We start from the raw sequence: 19,769 nt of genomic DNA, 5'->3' as shown, positions 1-19,769 counted from the left end.
AAGAGTAGGAGTAAATGGGGACTTTTCAGAATGGCAGGCAGTGATTAGTGGGGTACCGCAAGGTTCTGTGCTGGTGCCCCAGCTGTTTACACTGTACATTAATGATTTAGACGAGGGGATTAAATGTAGTATTTCCAAATTTGCGGATGACACTAAGTTGGGTGGCAGTGTGAGCTGTGAGGAGGATGCTATGAGGCTGCAGAGCGACTTGGATAGGTTAGGTGAGTGGGAAAATGCATGGCACATGAAGTATAATGTGGATAAATGTGAGGTTATCCACTTTGGTGGTAAAAACAGAGAGACAGACTATTATCTGAATGGTGACAGATTAGGAAAAGGGGAGGTGCAACGAGACCTGGGTGTCATGGTACATCAGTCATTGAAGGTTGGCATGCAGGTACAGCAGGCGGTTAAGAAAGCAAATGGCATGTTGGCCTTCATAGCGAGGGGATTTGAGTACAGGGGCAGGGAGGTGTTGCTACAGTTGTACAGGGCCTTGGTGAGGCCACACCTGGAGTATTGTGTACAGTTTTGGTCTCCTAACCTGAGGAAGGACATTCTTGCTATTGAGGGAGTGCAGCGAAGGTTCACCAGACTGATTCCCGGGATGACCTATCAAGAAAGACTGGATCAACTGGGCTTGTATTCACTGGAGTTCAGAAGAATGAGAGGGGACCTCATAGAAACGTTTAAAATTCTGACGGGGTTAGACAGGTTAGATGCAGGAAGAATGTTCCCAATGTTGGGGAAGTCCAGAACCAAGGGACACAGTCTAAGGATAAGGGGTAAGCCATTTAGGACCGAGATGAGGAGGAACTGCTTCACCCAGAGAGTGGTGAACCTGTGGAATTCTCTGCCACAGAAAGTAGTTGAGGCCAATTCACTAAATATATTCAAAAAGGAGTCAGATGAAGTCCTTACTACTAGGGGGATCAAGGGGTATGGCGAGTAAGCAGGAATGGGGTACTGAAGTTGCATGTTCAGCCATGAACTCATTGAATGGCGGTGCAGGCTAGAAGGGCCGAATGGCCTACTCCTGCATCTATTTTCTATGTTTCTATGTTTCTATGAAAGATTATGCAAATGGAGCCTTGTACAAATATATCTTAAAAATCTTACATCTGCATGCACTTCCTGACAACTTGTCACATTCTGAATTCTTATAAGGGAAATTGCTTGCATAAACTTGCCACACAGTAATTGCAATTTCCTCCCAGTGGATGTGCTGCAGCGCCACCACTGGTAGGAGAGGGTAATTACACCACAACAAGTTTAGAACATCACTTTCATTGGACGTGGAATTGCAGAGATAATAAAACTGCAACAGACCATTCGGCCCAACCGAAGATGTAGGTGTTTACCCACCACACGAACAGCAATCATAATCCTAAGTGTGTGCCCTGATCCAATATTTATTTTCTTCAATCACCTAACGAATTTTTTTTTTAATGTTGTCATCGTGTTTGCTTCAACAACAACTTACATTTATGCAGCACCTGCAATGTAGTAAAACGTCCCAAGGTGCTTCACAGGAGCATAATCAGACAAAAGTTGACACGTGCCAAAGATGAAGGCATTATAATCGGTGGAGTTGGGTTTTAAGGAGCATCTTAAAGGAGGAGAGAGAGGTTGAGAGACGGAGAGGTTTACGGAGGGAGTTCTAGAGGTTAGGGCTTAGACAGCTGACAACACAGAGAAGTTGAGAGAAATAACTTCACAGTTACAACTCTTTGTATAAAAAGTCACTCCTATTCTCTGTCCTAAGTCTCTGACAGTTCATTTTATATCCATGTTCTTTCATTCTAGACGCCTCAAACACTGGGAACAGTCTGTTTCTATCTACCCTGTCCCATCCCTTCAAGATTTTAAACAGCTCAGTTGGATCACCCCGTAATTTCCTCTTGCTCGAATAATTTATCATGAAATATAAAAATAAGGAGAATATGTAAGACTTTAAAATGGGGCTGAATTATATGTGTGCCCTGGCCCAATGATGTCCTGGTCTCCAGTTCCACCTCACCTGAAAACTGTGCTTGGTCTTGACTCCTCATGTGCAATGCCAGGATGATCAACAAGCTAGGTATTAAACAGTATGGAAAGCTAAATGCAGAGCATTACTTAAATGTAAGCCATGACATAAGCCAAGAGGGCATAGATTCAGATTCGTTAGGATTGATGTTCTAGTGATGGATTCAAGCGTGACTATAAATGTTGCGGGATCAACGAGCTACTGAGCCCTGGGATGAGCTGGATGAATTGAGGCTGGACATGCGGAATGTTTGTACACAACACGGGAAGTTGACAACTATGGTGGGAAGCCATTAACTGGTGACTTGAAGGTTGGGGTTTGAATCAGAGAATCATACAGTATAGAAGGTGGCTATTTGGCCAAGTGTGCCTGTGCCGGCTCTTTGAAAGAGCTATTCAATTAGACCCATTTCCACCCCCATCTCTTTCTTCATAGTCCTGCAAATTTTCAAGTATGTATCCAACTCCCTTTTGAAAGTTGCTATTGAATCTGCTTCCACCACCCTTTGAGGCAGTGCATTCCAGATCATCAGCACTCTGTGTGTGCTTAAAAAAAATATATCTCATCTCCCCATTGGTTCCTTTGCTCATTGGGCTCTTTAATCCCAGCAGGTCCTACAAGTGGCTGGGCTGCGAATTGCGTCACAATGCTGCTTTATTAATTAATTGCTGCTGCGCCACGTGGGGGCGTGTTTTCCTTGCCCCCGCCTCACGTCACGCCGCATTCCGTCATGGCTTCGCGCTGGGCTGCGAACGCGCATGCTCCGCACTTTTGACGGCGACGCCGGCGTCCGGCGCGTGATGACATTATGGGATGGAGAGGAAGGGGAGGATTGGGAAGCGACTGGTGGAGGTGCGCATGCTCGGGAGGTGTTGCCCAGCAGCTGTGTGTGTTGTAAAGCCACGTTGTCACTTTGTAGCACAGAGTGAGTGCAAAGTAGCGAAGGGGCAAGGATGTCATCGCCTCCCAAGGAGAAAGTGGAAACCAAAGCGGGCCACCTTCCTGCCGGTACGTACAACCCCTGCTTCTCAAAGATGGGCGGCTTGAGGCATCATTTACTTGTTTTGTTTTTCCTTCCTCTGGAGCACAGGCTGCAAAATTCACTCACTATAAAAATAAATCTCAGAAAGTGTGGGGTAGAAAGTCAAAGTGATGCAACCGTGCTAATCAGTGGACAGGGTACAGTCCCAGAGTTCCTGTTCCAACCCTTGTCAAACTTATTAAAGTTTTTTTTTTGTATTTGGGGACTGAAGTTTTACTTTTGAAACAGAAGAAATAACGCGTTTGTATTATGGAAGTGAGAGCACGTTTTACTCCTATTCAATTCGAGTGAGGCAGGGTAAAGGGCAAATAGAGAGAGATAAACAAGTAATCATTACTGTGCCAATACTTGTCTCATTTACTTTTGAGGATATTTACTTAAAATTCGGATCTTGGGTATTTCAGCATGTGCTTTTAATAGTTCATTAGTTTTAAATGCATCTGTGTCAGTTAAATCCACTATGTCTTCTATAAAATAAAAGCAAACAAGTGGCAGAGATTGCAAATCTGAAGCAGAAATATAAAATACTAGAAACACTCAGGTCTGTCAGCATCTGTGGAGAGACAAACAAGTTAACATTTTGGGTTTGGCACTTCTGACTATATCAAGCATGTAATGTAATGTTCCATAAGCAATGGTTTGGGAATATGACTGGTTTTACAAAAGCAGATTTAACTACCTTTAAATCAAAAGTAAAATATTGTAGATGCTGGAACTAGGAAACAAAAACAACTTCTGGAAAACATTCAGCAGGAGTCTAAGCCGACGTTACCCTTCCTCAACCCAGATACACAGATGTCAACTGTAGCACTTGAATGTCACTCCCTAATTCACTCGAATGTCACTCAGCACAGATTAAGTGTGTAGAGAGAATGAGAGTTAACGATTCAGGTTGATTACCTTTCATCAGAACTGTTGAGTGTTTTCCAGCATTTTCTGTTTTTATTTTGAATGATCTATAAACTTGTTGCCTTGATTTAAAAATTCTAATTCTTCTTTTCAAATCCCTCCATGGCCTAACCTCTCCCTATCTCTGAAACTTCCTCCACCCTACAACCCTCTGAGATAGGGCTCTTGCGCATCCCTGATTTTAATCGCTCCACCATTAGTGGCCGTGCCTAAGCTCTGTAATTCCCGCTCTAAACCTCTGTCCTCTCTACCACTCTCTCCTAAAACAGATTATCTGGTCATTATCGCATTGCTGTTTGTTGGAGCTTGCTGTGTGCAAATTGGCTGCCACATTTCCTACATTACAACAGTGACTACACTCCAAAAGTACTTCATTGGCTGTAAAGTGCTTTGGAATGTCCTGAGGTCGTGAAAGGTGCTAGACAAGTGCCAGTCTTTCTTCTTTCTCCTTAAGACACTCCTTTAAAACCTACCTCACCTGTGCTAATATCTCCTTATGTGGCTTGGTGTCACTTTTTTTGATAACACTCCTGCAAAGTGCCTTGGGATGTTTTACTGCATTAAAGGTGCTATATAAATGCACATTATTGCTGGGTAAACTTGCTCAAATATCAGTTTTGGCTAGAAAAATTATGCTAATCAACTTTTAAAGATTAAGTGCATTTGATCTGTATTCATTTGATTGTTGACCTGTTTAAAATTTTCAAAGGGGAGTAGTAATTTCAATATACAGCTTCTCGAGTCACTTTGACTTAAAAGGGAATCTTTTACTTTTCTAACTGTTAAAGGTGGCTTGATAACCAAACACCAGTCAACTGCTCTGTGCTGAGTTAGTCAATTGGGGAGTGACATTCAAGGGCTACAGTTCACCTCTGTACCTGGATTGAGGAAAGGAAGCATCGGCTGGGGCTCCTGCTCTGGATCACTGTCAGTGGACTCCTGCTCTAAGTATGTGTATCTGGATGTCTGGGTTCAGCTCTGATATCCACCAGCAAACTGTGTGTTATCCAGTTCCATGCTTGAAGGATGGCTACATTGGTGAAGAGCTGGAAGGCCATTGTTGCCTGTGGAACCCCAGCCCAAAATGGCTGCACTTTCAGGAAATGCAGGGGCGAAGCAAGGGAAGAGCAAATTAGAAGTGAAAAGAATGGGGGTAGAATAGTCTGATTTTTTTTTTCAGTACAATACCATCCTTTAGTTTGAGAAACTTGATTTAAAAAAATAAGATCTTAATGAGTACACTATTTTAAGATGCATGATGTTTGAATTTGTATCAATTATAAATCCTCTGTTAGTGGGACACCAGATTTTCCACCTTTTGGCTGTGAGTGATTGGAGGTCTAGCTTGTATCTTTTGCCCAGTTTTTGGAATGTAGAAGAGATTGTGCCATAAGTAATGGTTTGGAAGTCACTTTTGGGTGCTCGTGAATATTTTCACCTGATCTTTGTTTGCATATTTCTGTGACATTAAAGGCGTGCAGATACAAATGACAAGTGACCCTATAGAACAACTATTCCCGAGGACAGTTGAAGACAGCAAGATCCCTTCTAGCGTCACTGACATTAGATTTGTGCTCAAGACCACATGGTCCAATTTTTCTTTCCTCCTATCACAATCCTAGGCCTGCATCCTTTCACATTTGCCCTCTTTCTCCCCCCACTTCCCCTCCATCCCCATATTCCGAACAACTGTGTTTAAATCTTTCACCTCTAACTTCACTATTTTAATGCAATCTAGAAATCCCAAGAAATTTGCGTCAGAATCTCTCTTCCAGTGAATAATTATTATTGTGAAGATCAGACATGAGACATTGGAGGAAGCCATTTTATTTTTTTTTTAAACGACAGAGGTTTTCCACAGCTGGAAGAGTTGACCTGTTGATACAGGCTTCCACAAGTTAACTCTTACCAGTGGCAGAGAAAATCATTGCATTTGTAGTTTTATTGATCTTTTACCACGCTATCAGTTCAGATGTTCCCACACAGCAAATGTTTATTTTTGAGGGAATGTGACTTGAATGCACAAAAAGCTGCAAAGCAGTCAGCATCATCTATGTGCTGGAATTTGTGACATAGAATCTTGCAGCACTTTCAGCCATTCAGCCCATGGTGGCCATTCAGCTCATTGGGCCTATGCCGAAATCCCTTTTTTGTCAAATGAAGCTTTGCACTGGAGCTGATAATTGGTAAAATTATTTTAATACCCATTTAATTGGATAAATATTTGAAGGGGAGAAAATTGCAGGAGAATAGGACCAAACTGAATAGCTCTTGAAGAGTCAGCACCGGCACAATGGTCCAAATGGCCTCCTTCTGTGTTGTATGATTCTATAAGAATGTTTCAACTTTTGGGTGATTTTAAGAATTTTTTTCACCATGGCCCTTTAATTCTTCCGGTTGTAAAGTGTGGTTTGATTTTGCCCAAACATTTGCCATACACAGCGGTAGCCTTTAACAGCCCTTAATCTCAGAAACAGTATAAGATTTGAGATTCAGAATCTGTTGAAATACTTGTGAGCAAAAGAAAGGTTACATTTTTATTTAAAATAATTATTATTTGATACTTTTTTTAAAAAAAAATGAAATGCGACAAACTGATTTTGTGGGGAGAGGAATCCGAAAGGAGCAGAAATTAGATCAGAGGGCAGAAATATAAACAGTAAAATTAGAAATATCCCAAAAATTGCAGGGACCAGGTTGAGCAGAATAACAAAAGTGACGAAGGAGATATTAAATTCTATGTACATCAATATCTGTTGTGTAACTAAGGTTTGTGAGCTGCAGATGCAAATTGCCACATGAGGTTGTATTAACAGAGACATGGCTCTAACAAGGCCAGGAAAAACGGGTTCTTAATATTCCTGGTTGCCAAGTGTTCAGGAATGATAGAGAAGGGGATGTGGCAGTATTGATTACAAATGATACAGTTCTAAATGGAAAGAATTTTCTAGGACTGAAGCTATTTGTCTTGAGTTTGAGGAACGGAGGGCGGGGGGAAGGGGGGCTGTTACAGTGCTAAGAGTTTGTTAATGGAGCTCCAAACAGCGAGAAGGAGATAGATGAGCAAATTTGTTGACACATTTCAAAGGCGTGTAACAAAAATAGAGTAGTAATATTAGGAGACTTTAATTAAAGACTGGGAAAAATCTAGTGCTAAGGGTAGGGAAGGAGAGGAATTTCTGATGTGTACTGGAGAACTTTCTCGATCAATATGTTTCCAGTGCAACAAGGAAGGAAGCAATGTAAGATCTGGTTCTGGGAAATGAAATGGGACAAGTGTTACAGTAGGGGATCATCAATCTAACTTTGACCACAACAGAGTTTGGTTTAGAGTAATTATGAAAAGAGACTAGAAAATATCAAAGGTAAACATGCTCAACTGGGGAAGAGCTAATTTCAGTGATTTTAAGGAGGGACCGAGCACAGGTAGATTGGACAAGGGTAAAGCAGTAACATAGCAATGGAAGGCATTCAGGTACAAACTAGACATATTCCTTTTTGAAGGGAAACGGTAGAGCATCTAAAGCTAATATGCCCTGGTAGACCAAGGAAATAAAACCGAAAAAGGAGGCTTCTGACAAATGTCACGAGCAAGATTCAGTTAATAATGAATATTATGGAAAGTACAGAAGGGAATTGAAAAAGTTAATACGGGAGGCAAAAAGAGGTTACAAGAAAAGATTAGCGGACAACATTAAATTGAACCCCAAAACATTTTATAAACATATAAAGTGTAAGCAGTTATCTAGGGGAAAAAAGTTGGGCCTACTAAGAAACTACAGGGAAATCTTCATGTAGAGGCAGAGGAAATGGTATGCATTAAATGAGGACTTTGCATCTGTCTTCAGAGAAAGCAGATGATGTGAAGGTTACACTAAAAGAGGAGAGGGAAGTTATGGACAGGATAGTAATAGAGAAGATGTACTAAAAAGGTTAGCATTACTGAAAGTTGGTATCACCTGGTGCAGATGGAATGCATCCTAGATCGTTGGAAGAAGCAAAAATAGAAATAGCAGGGTCATTGGTCACAATCTTTCAGTCTTCATTGGATACAGGAGTAGTACCAGAGGACTGGAGAGTTGCTAATGTTCTTCCAATACTCAAGAAAGGGGAGAGGGATAAACCAGGAAACTACAGGTCAGTCAGCCTAACATTGGGGGTGGGCAAGTTATTGGAAGCCATTATTAGAGACAAAATAAAGTTTCATTTGGGTTAATCAAGGAGAGCCAGCATGGATTTGTTGCAGGAAAATTTGTGTCTAACTAACTTAATTAAATTCTTTTGAGGTAACAGAGAAGGTTGATCATTGCAGTGGAGTGGATGTTGTATATATGGATTCTCAGACAGCGTTTGACAAAGTGCCACACAGAAGGCTTATTAAGAAGATAGAAACCCATGGAATTGAGGGGAATGGGACGGTATGGATACAAAATTGGTTCAGTGGCAGGAAGAGATCATCATAGGCGGTCCCTCCAAAGAGGATGACTTGCTTCCACACCAAAAGGGATGAGTTCACAGATGTTTTAATGAAGGACCTGATATTCCAGTCCTGAACTCCAGAGGTGGAAGATGCCTGTGCGTGGATTTTTTTTAACGTGGGGTGACCGTTGCATATTAGCCACCACATGGGCTTGTCAGAGCTAGGCCTTTATCCAATGGCAAGGCTTAACCAGGACGACTGGAGATCTGCTCTACTGCACGGACCTAGTGCGTGCACATATCGCAGTGTGGGCAGGCCCGTGCTGCCCCTGGGCCCTCGCCTCTCCTGGGACCCGTACCCTCATTTGCTGAGGACCAAAGACAATGGGTAAATATTTACTATGGGGGGAGGGGGAGTAGAGTTCAGGACGGCAAACACAGAAAAAAAAAAATCAAAGAGCAAGTTATTATTTAAATGGAGAAAGATTGCCAAGTGCTGGAGTACAGCGGGACCTAGGGGTACTTGTGCATGAAACACAAAAAGTTAGTATGCAGGTACAGCAAGTGATCAGGAAGGCCAATGGTATCTTGGTCCTTATTGCAAAGGGGATGGGGTATAAAAGCAGGGAAATCTTGCTACAGCTATACAAGATATTGGTGAGGCCACACCTGAAATACTGTGTGCAGTTTTGGTTTCCATAGTTACGAAAGGATATACTTGCTTTGGAGGCAGTTCAGAGAAGGTTCACTAGGTTGATTCCGGGGATGAGGGGGTTGACTTATGAGGGAAGGTTAGTAGGTTGGGCCTCTACTCATTGGAATTCAGAAGAATGAGAGGTGATCTTACAGAATCGTATAAGATTATGAGGGGGCTTAACAAGGTGGATGCAGAGAGGATGTTTCCAGAGATGATGGGGGAGACTAGAACTAGAATAAGAGGCTGCCCATTTAAAACTGGGATGAGGAGAATTTCTTCTCTCAGCGAGTTGTAAATCTGTGGAACTCGCTGCCTCAGAGCTGTAGAAGCTGGAACATTGAATAAATTCAAGACAGAAATAGACAGTTCCTCAAAGACTAAGGGGATAAGGGATTATGGGGAGTGATGCGGGGAAGTGGAGCCGAGTCCATGATCAGATCAGCCATGATCCCATTGAATGGCGGAGCAGGCTCGAGGGGCCGTATGGCCTACTCCTGTTCCTATTTCTTATGTTTATGTAAGCAAGGCAATTATGGGCGGGCAATAAATGCTGGCCTTGTCAGCGACTCTCACATCCCAGGAACGGATGAAAAAACAAATGATGATTCAGTGTGCCAGCTTAGGTGGATGAGGAAAATCCTGCTGATCCCGAGGACAACCTGGAGTTTTCCCAGGCTCCTGGTCAACAAATCCCCTTCCACAACCACCACCAATAACAGATTATCTGGCAACTTCATTCAGGTGCAGTTGATGGAACCTTGCTATGCCTGCCTACATTAAATAAAGTGACTGCACTTTTGTAAAATGCTCGGTATGTCCACGAAAGGCACTGTAATAAATGCGAGTTCTCTCTTCTTTGAACGTCACTGGCCAAAACAAACGGGGAAATGCACCGACTTTCTAACGAATACCTCAACTACTGATTTCCACTCCTTTAATATAAACTCGATCGATTTTGTTCCATTCGCATTCCTCATTTGTTCCTGGATTTAGGTTTTTAAACGTCCTGCTCATCAGAAAAGCAGTACCTAATTCTCCCATTTGCCAAAACTGTAGAAATATACTCATTTTTTCACATCACAATTAAGAAATAGGAGCAGGAGTAGGCCATTCGGCCCCTCGAGTCTGCTCCACCATTCAATATGATCAAGGCTGACCTTTGACCTCAACTCTACTTTCCCGCCCGATCCCCAATCCCTCGATTACAGGTGAGGGAGGCCATTTGGCCCATTTTACGATCCCCTATAGTAGCACAGGGTTGTCTCATAAATGATCTCAGAATTTGTGCCTTGACTTTTGGAAAATTCATGCCACACACTGATCACTTTGAGTGCCCGCTATCAGTTCTAAAATCACCCTTTCCCAGTTTAAGCCATTATTCACTAGTTCGACTCCCAGTTTAATTTGAACTGATATCTTGGGTTTACAAAAATCACCCGATTGATTCCACCTTTTGGGCTGAAAAGCTCAAGCATCTCCCGAAGCTAGATCCGGATCATTCTCACCGCTCTGCACTGCCTCCAACACTTGAATAAAGCTGGTTTCTCGAGAGCCTGCACTGGATGCTGCATTCCAGTGCGCCCCACTACAACATTGCGGCCCCCTGACACACGTGTGGTGGGGGGGAGACACACAGACCCGCTTCTCTCTCTCTCTCTCTCTCTCTCTCTCTCTCTCTCTCTCTCTCTCTCTCTCTCTCTCTCTCTCTCTCTCTCTCTTGCTCCACCCCTCCCCCCACACATTCAGAAGCAGACACTATCTTTAGGGGAATTAAAAATTATTACATTCAGAAGGATAAGAGTCATGGAAATCCACTGCATTCAAAGAATGGCAAGATTTTTTTTAAGCAAAGCCTCACACTTGGCCTGACTCACGGCTTATGCAGCAGTCTGATTACATAAAATGAACTAAAATCAGGAGCATTAAAATGATGTAACCCAGAAAGGGCCAGTTAAAAATATTTCCCTCATGATAGTCACTAGCAGGAAGAAAAGGGTGGTGGTGGATGGGTGTTTTTTCAGACTGGGAGGTGTTTTGCAGTGGTGTTCCCCAAGCGTCCGTTTTTGGTCCATTACTCTCTTCACTTTGTATAAACAACCTAGACTCGGGTGTAGGAGTAGCATTATAAAGACTGCAGATATGATGACATTTGGCAAAGTAGTAGATAGTGATGAGGATAGTTATAGGCTTCAGGATGACAGAGACAGGATGGTGAAATGGGCAGAAACATGGCAGATTGAGTTCAATGCGGAGAAGTGTGATGTGATGCACTTTGGGAGAACTATTATGGAAAGACGGTATAATGTAGATGAGCAGAAAGGCCTTGGTGTCCATATACACAAATCCTTAAAGGTGGAAGGGCAAGTTGATAAGGTGGTTTTTAAAAAAAGCATATGGGTTTATAAATAGAAGAATAGAATATAAAAGCAAACCGATCAAGCTAGAACTTTTACACCGGTTAGGCCTCAGCTGAAGTATTGTGGACATTTCTGGGCACCGCACTCGGGAAAGATATAAAGGCCTTAGAAAGGGTACTGAGGCGGTTTATCAGGATATTACTCGTTATGAGGAAAGTTGAAAAAGTTAGGACTGTTCTCCTTGGAACGGAGAAGGTTAAGAGGTGACCAAATAAAGGTTTTCAAGACGAGAGGTTTTGATAGAATAAATAGAGAAAAACGATTCCCTTGGGCGAGTGTGTCAGTAACCAGAGGTCATAGATTTAAAATCATTGGGAAAAAAATCTAGAGGAGAGATGAGACAAAAACATTTCACTGAGAGTTGTCAGGATCTGGAGTGCTCTACCTGAAAAGGTGGTAGAAGCTGATTCCATAAATAATGTTGACAGGCAGTCGGACAGCTACTTGAGGATGAGAAAGTTGCGGGGACGTAGGACTAAGCATGATTGCTCTTTCAAAGAGCCAGCTTTGGCGCGGCAGGCCGAATGGCGGCCTCCTATGCTGTAAGTTTCTATGATTCTGTGAAAAACTGAAAATGAACAGGTCAGTCAGCATCTGAAAGAGAAAGATGGATTTATATTTCTGTTGATCAGAATTTGTTGATTGATGGGTTTTTGGCTATAACTGGCCATTAATAAAATGTTACAGCTCAAGAGAGTTATCCTATATTCTGACCTCCGTACCCAGTACACAGTCTTGGCCTGACTGTAAAATTCTGACTCAATATTAACTGATTTGACCTAGGTTATGTGTAGATGTTCTTCAGGATTCCTTGTTAATCTGCATATACACACAAGTGTTTCTGTGCAGTCTTGGCAATCTCCAGGGGTGATGTGAGGAATGGTTACATAATTGGCTGGCTTAAAAGCCTTTTTTAATGTTGAGCACACAAGTGGCAGATTCATTTGGGAGGCAGGATTAGAAAGTGATTTGTCTTGGTAAAAGGCAGCAGTATATAGGATGGGCACATGCACATTCATTCCATTAGCGGAGAAAAGAATCATTCACTTACATAATGGAAGGCTTTGAAGATTTTTTTTGTTGCATGAGTAATTTTTTTTTCCAGAAAGCTCTCTGATTCTGATTTATTTTGTTTAACCTGATAAATATTTTCAAAAGAATAGTAAAAGCATTGTCTGGTTACAGGACTTGATACCTGAACCACTGGCTTATAACTTAGCTCAAGAGCAGTCCTATTTTTGAATAGCAGAAGCATTTTCTAGTTAGACCCGTCCTTGGACCGTGAAAATTTGTAGTACAGTGCCACGTTTGAAGGTTAGTGTGTACTATTCCTGCTACGGTCTATATGACTAGTTTATCTGTTATCAAAAGCACACCGTTGCCTATTCTTTAAGGGGGGAAAAATAAACTTTGAGTAGGCAGATTTAAAACCAATTATAACAAACCAGACGGCACAATGTTATTTTGAAAGCGCACCCTCCCTGCTCTGCCCCCGGTCTATCTCTATGCCAAAAACCATTCTTTGTCTGAGAATCGCAGGCTACTACCTGGCCTCTCTGCCTGTATTGCTTTCCATCTGGTTACAAGGATTGTGCAAGAATGCCCTTGAGGGTGCCCTTTACACTGTTGTCCGTCTCTAGTCTACCTTTTTTTTGGAAGTGCTTGGCCCTTGCTGAACTCCTCTGCTTAAAGGGTTGCCAACTCTGGCTGGATATGTTCCTGGAGGTTTCATCACATGACTGCCTGCAACGACCCCATCCAGTCATGCAGCCTCCTGGGGAAGAAAACACATTTTTAAAAACTGATTCTCCTCCTGAGTTGATCTCAGCTTTATTCCAGGATGTTAATGTTTAATTCCTGGAGACTCGAGGACAATCCCAGAGGTTTGACAACCCGAAAGCATGGCCAAGGTTGGTAATTTAGCCATCGGGAACAACAACTATGACCCTTAGGACTGTGGAGCTCCTTGCCCCCCTCCCTCCACTCCCATCTTCCATTCCTCCTCCAATCTTCTGTCTTGCAAAAATCCAAGCTTGATGCCAATCACTGTACCTTGATTTACTTCAACTCCTACTCTTCACAACATTGGTGTTTTCATGCACTCTGAGACTTGTCCATTCAATTTAAAAGATACTCAAATGACACATGAGTGCACCCAACACCCTTTCGGATTAGTGTTTTTAAAGTCCAATCCATGATATCACCTGCACTTTACCACCTAGATCCTATAAAATGTTGCTCTTGGTTAGGCCATGACTCAGAGCACTCTCTCTTCTGAGCCAGAAGGCTGTGGATTTGAGTCCCACTCTAGAGACTTGAACAGAAAATTTAGGCTGACTCCCCAGTGCTGTACTGAGGGAGTGCTGCATTGTTGGAGGTGCTTCTTTCAGATGAGACGTTAAACTGAGGCCCCATCTGCCCTCTCGGACAGACATAAAAGATACCACGCCATTATTTCGAATTTCGAAGAAGAGCAGGGAAGTTCTCCCCGGTGTCCTGGCTAATATTTATCCCTCAACAAAAGTCACTAAAAACAGATTATCTGGTCATTATTACATTGCTGTTTGTGGGACCATGCTGTACATAATTGGCTGCTGCGTTTCCTACATTACTACACTTCAAAATTACTTAATTGGCTGTAAAGCACTTTGGGATGTCCTTTGATTGTGATATAAAATCTTGCCCTCCACCTCATGCGCACCTGCTTTTTGTGTCTACTTGTGTCTGGTGGATTGGTGAGTATTTTATCTTTTTCTTTTTCTTTTCTTATCAGTAGGTAACCTTTGGCATTGTTGCCAAATTAAGTTAATTTAAGGGTTAAGTCATGGGAGGAGAGCCCAGTTCCGTGTCATGCTCCTCCTGTGCTATGTGGGAAATCAGGGACGCTTCCAATATCCCTGACTAGAGTGTGCAGGAAGTGTGTCCTACTGAAGCTCCTGACAGACCGCATTGCGGCACTGGAGCTGCGCATGGATTCACTCTGGAGTATCTGCGATGCTGAGGTTGTCGTGAATAGCACGTTTAGTGAGTTGGTCACACCACAGGTAAAGGTTACACAGGCAGATAGGGAATGGGTGACCAGCAGGAATAGCAGTGGAAGGAAGGTATTGCAGGGATCCCCTGCGGTCATCTCCCTCCAAAACAGATAGACCATTTTGGGAGAGATGGCTCATCAGGAGAAGACAGCAGCAGCAGCCAAGTTCATGGCACCATGGGTGGCTCTGCTGCACAGGAGGGCAGGAAAAAGAGTGGGAGAGCTATAGTGGTAGGGGATTCTATTGTAAGGGGAATAGATAGGCGTTTCTGCGGCCGCAACCGAGACTCCAGGGTAGTATGTTGCCTCCCTGGTGCTAGGGTCAAGGATGTCGGAGCGGCTGCAGGGCATTCTGGAGGGGGAGGGTAAACAGCCAGTTGTCGTGGTGCATATAGGTACCAACGATATAGGTTAAAAAATGTGATGAGGCCCTACAAGCTGAAATTGGGGAGCTAGGAGTTAAATTAAAGTAGGACCTCAACGGTAGTAATCTCAGGATTGCTACAAGTGCCATGTGCTAGTCAGAGTAGAAATAGTAGCAAGAGGCATATAAATTGGCCAGAAAAAGCCGCAAACCTGAGGACTGGGAGAATTTTGTAATACAGCAGAGGAGGACAAAGGGTTTAATTAGGAGGGGGAAAATAGAGTATGAGAGGAAGCTTGCCAGGAACATAAAAACTGACTGCAAAAGCTTCTATAGATATGTGAAGAGATAAAGATTAGTGAAAATAAACGTAGGTCCTCTGCAGTCAGATTCAGGTGAATTTATAATGGGGAACAAAGAAATGGTGGACCAGTTAAACAAATACTGTGGTTCTGTTTTCACGAAGGAAGACACAAATAGCCTTCCAGAAATACTAGGGGACCGAGGGTCTAGTGAGAAAGAGGAACTGAAGGATATCTTTATAAAGCGGGAAATTGTGTCAGGGAAATTGATGGGATTGAAGGCCGATAAATCCCCGGGGCCTGATAATCTGCATCCCAGAGTACTTAAGGAATTGCCCATAGAAATAGTGGATGCATTGGTGATCATTTTCCAACAGTCTATCAACTCTGGATCAGTGCCTATGGACTGGAGGGTAGCTAATGTAACGCTACTGTTTAAAAAAGGAGGGAGAGAGAAAACAGGCAATTAGCCTGAGATCAGTGGTGGGGAAAATGTTGGAATCAATCATTAAAGATGAAATAGCAGCGCATTTGGAAATCAGTGACAGGATCGGTCCAAGTCAGCATGGATTTATGAAAGGGAAATCATGCTTGACAAATCTTCTGGAATTTTTTCAGGATGTAACTAGAAGAGTGGATAAGGGAGAACCAGTGGATGTGGTGTATTGACAAGGTCCCACACAAGAAATTGGTGTGCAAAATTAAAGCACATGGTATTGGGGGTAATGTACTGACGTGGATAGAGAACTGGTTGGCAGACAGGAAGCAGAGAGTCGGGATAAATGGGTCCTTTTCAGAATGGCAGGCAGTGACGAGTGGAGTGCCGCAGGGCTCAGTGCTGGGACTCCAGCTCTTTACAATATACATTAATGATTTCAACAAAAAACAATTGAATCTAATAGCTCCAAATTTGCAAATGACACTAAGCTGGGTGGCAGTGTGAGCTGTGAGGAGGATTCTAAGAGGCTGCAGGGTGACTTGGACAGGTTAGGTGAGTGGACAAATGCATGGCAGATGCAGTATAATGTCGATAAATGTGAGGTTATCCACTTTGGTGGCAAAAACAGGAAGGCAGAATATTATCTGAATGGTGACAGATTAGGAAAAGGGGAGGTGCAACGAGACCTGGGTGTCATGGTACATCAGTCATTCAAATATGGCATGCAGGTACAGCAGGTGATGAAGAAGGCAAATGGCATGTTGGCCTTCATAACGAGAGGATTTGAGTATAGGAGCAGGGAGGTCTTACTGCAGTTGTACAACGCCTTGGTGTGGCCACACCTTGAATATTGTGTACATTTTTGGTGGTCTAATCTAAGGAAGGACATTCTTGCTATTGAGGGAGTGCAGCGAAGGTTCACCAGACTGATTCCCGAGATGGCAGGACTGACATATGAAGAAAGACTGGATCGACTAGGCTTATATTCACTGGAATTTAGAAGAATGAGAGGGGATCTCATAAAAACATATTAAATTCTGAAGGGATTTGAATAGGTTAAATGCAGGAAGAATGTTCCTGATGTTGGGGAAGTCCAGAACCAGGAGTCACAGTCTAAGGATAAGGAGTAAACCATTTAGGACCGAGATGAAGAGAAACTTCTTCACTCAGAGAATTGTGAACCTGTAGAAAGTTGTTGAGGACAGTTCATTAGATATATTCAAAAGGGAGTTAGATGTGGCCCTTACGGCTAACTGGATCAAGCGGTATGGAGAGAAAGCAGGAATGGGGTACTAAAGTTGCATGATCAGCCATGATCATATTGAATGGTGGTGCAGGCTCGATGGGCCGAATGGCCTACTCCTGCACCTATTTTCTATGTTTCTGTGTTTCACATGTCTTCTCCCTTTCTCCTTCCCTCCCATCACATTGTGCACAGCATCCCTACTGTCTTTTCCACCCCGCCCACTCTCCCTGTTGCTTTGAACCTCACACATCTCCTCGCCTCTTCTCTTCCCCTCCTCCCTTTCTCCTCCGCCTGCCCATCCTTCCTTTCTCAGCCTTCCCCATCTGTTTCTCCTCCCGTAGCTTCCCTCTGTCTGTTTTTTTCATAGAACTGGTCCAATAAAAAAGCCTGAATGTGCGACCAGTACATTGGATGCAATGGTATACCGGCTTCCTTTGCATGTGCTTTCATGCAGTAACAGTTAACTTTGATTCCCAACTCAGGAAGGTGTCCCGGTCCATGGCTTGATAGGAAACAGTATCCCACAAGAGATGAGGGTGATTAGGTACATTCAGAAAGAGTTCTTTTGGAAAATCCTTTATACCTTGAAGGAACATTTTGTTACTAAGCTATACCTCACAATCACAGCCACATAAAATCAAAAGATTAATGATTTCACTCAGTAGTAAATGATTTAATTATGTCTCTTTTTTTTAAGATGCAATGTGACTCCAGTTAAGGAACATGTAAATGTCCAGTAATTTGTAAAATGTTATTCTACATGAACTTCTCTCTCTCTCTCTCTCTCTCTCTCTCTCTCTCTCTCTCTCTCTCTCTCTCACACTCCATTGCCTTTTCTCCTGTTACGCTGGAGTCTGCCTCCTCCCCTGACTTTCTGCTTCCGCTCCTTCTCTTTCCCCTGCTCTTGCTCTCACTCTGTCTCTCCAGTTAAAGCAGGTGGTATGCGGATTGTGAAGAAACATCAAGGCCCTGTGACCCAGGCTTCTGCTGTGGAGAAAGATAAAGAGAGCGAAGACTGGGAAAGCAACAGGTGAGATTGACTTATCTCCAAGTGGAATAATCAATAGTCGTTCTTAACTCTACTAGAAACGGCAGAGCATGAACTGATGTGGTGACTTTGCTCCCTGTGGATACAGGTATGTTTTAGCCTATGAGATTAGCATATTTGATGACGATGCCACATTGAGAATAGTTGGCACTGAGTGGAAAGACGTTTCACACTCGCGCGCTCACTCTGGCCTTGTTTGCGGACGCCAGTGAGTGCCGGTGCTGTGACGGCTCCTGAGTTTCTTGGGTCTGCACTCCAATTTCACTCTGGGTAAGTTAGACTGAGATAAGTGACGTGCAGCAGCTTCCAGGATCATCGGATTGAGGCAGAGGTGTGACAGTTTTTAGAGGGTGAAGAGTCTGCAAACTTTGTTTTGTGATTTCTGTGACTCGGTACAGCTTTTGGAAGCTGTTTTTTAATTTTGCCTATTTTCCACAAAGATCTGTGCTTGCCTCTGACTGCCCCTCGGTCAGCCACTGGCAAACGCAATCTTTTCTTTTTAAAGGGGCAACAGCCGTATCGCTAATTTCAAGGAAATTCTAGGCTCCAGTTTGAGGGAGTTTACGAACATAAGGAAATGATGGACAGGCAAAGACCAGCTGGCCCATCAAGCCTGCCCCACACTCGAGTTTCACGAATAAACACCCAGCCCCCTCACCCAACCTCCTAAAGCCAGTAATCTCCTTCGAGAGGCAAAAAAGAGTAAAACCTTGGGGGTAATAAGGGGGAAAAAATACTCTGGCGAATTACTCTCTGACTGCTTCAGGTGATTGAAACCAGTCCAGGACATCACATGGACCATGTGTTATTTATAAAGCCACTTGCCTTCTATATGATGTGATCTCTGTCCCAGTCCAGCTCTCCCTTGAAGGAGTACAGAGGGTCAGCAACCACCACACCAGCTAGCAACAGATATCACATTCTTTGGCCCCTTTTTTTTTCTCTACTTGCCCTACCCTGCTTTGATATGCATTTAGTTGCATAGCCGCGGTAAATTGATACTTGAAAAACTTAAAACTATTTGATCTTATCAAATGAAAATATCTCTTCAGTTTACTAAATGCATTTGATCTTTTTGGGTCATGCATTTGCTTTAATTGTTTTTAAAATAAACATGACTGCTGCGGGTCTCTTGTGGGCCTGTCTAACTGTTGGTATTCTTGCGCATTCTAAGTATAATATTACTTACCATTCCAAAGTCTGCTGAGCCAGAAAACCCTGCAGACTATATTGGCATCATAGAATGATACAGTACAGAAGGAGGCCATCTGGGGGATTGAATCAGAGAATCATACAGCGTAGGTGGTGGTCATTTGGTCCAGCGTGCTTGTGCCGGCTCTTTGAAAGTGCAACGAATTAGTCCCACTCCCCTGTCCTTTCCCCATTGCCCTGCATATCTTTCCCCTCAACTATTTATTCAATTCCCTTTTGAAAGTTAGCACTGAATCTGCTTGCACCACCCTTTCAGGCAGTGCATTCCACATCGTAACAACCCGCTGCGTAAAGAAATCTCTGCTCATCTGAAATGGTTCCATTAAAGGTCAAATGCAAATACTGCTTTGAATTATCAAATATTAATCAGTAGAGCCAACAAGCCACAAAACAAAGACTTGCATTTATATAGCGCCTTTAATGTAGAAATATTCCAAGGTACTTTACTGGAATGGGGGCAAGGGGGGAAGGAAACAGAATTTAAAAAAATAAATGGGAATAGATGAGGGATTGGATGGTGAGACATGGGTGGAGAGATTAGGAAGAAGCTTGGTTTAAAAGATGAAACATAGGAACAAGAGTAGGCCATTCAGCCCCTTGAGCCTGCTCCG

The 19,769-nt window shown here is 43.0% G+C and overlaps 1 protein-coding gene across 1 annotated transcript in view; it reads left to right on the top strand.

Moving 5' to 3' along the window:
* The first annotated feature begins 2,840 nt into the window (after positions 1 to 2,840).
* Positions 2,841 to 19,769, top strand: part of dap (death-associated protein) — a 91,223-nt gene continuing 74,294 nt past the window's right edge. Inside the window, exons 1-2 of the mRNA XM_070880574.1 lie at positions 2,841 to 3,037; positions 17,826 to 17,928. Of these exons, the coding sequence (XP_070736675.1) occupies positions 2,983 to 3,037; positions 17,826 to 17,928 (158 nt within the window). The 5' untranslated portion in view covers positions 2,841 to 2,982. The remainder of the gene's footprint in view (positions 3,038 to 17,825; positions 17,929 to 19,769) is intronic.

The sequence above is a fragment of the Pristiophorus japonicus genome, chromosome 5 (genome assembly GCF_044704955.1).
Source record: "Pristiophorus japonicus isolate sPriJap1 chromosome 5, sPriJap1.hap1, whole genome shotgun sequence".
Classification (NCBI taxonomy): Eukaryota; Metazoa; Chordata; class Chondrichthyes; family Pristiophoridae; genus Pristiophorus; species Pristiophorus japonicus.
The sequence above is the reverse complement of the archived record's forward strand: the minus strand, read 5'-3'. Positions and strand labels throughout refer to the sequence as shown.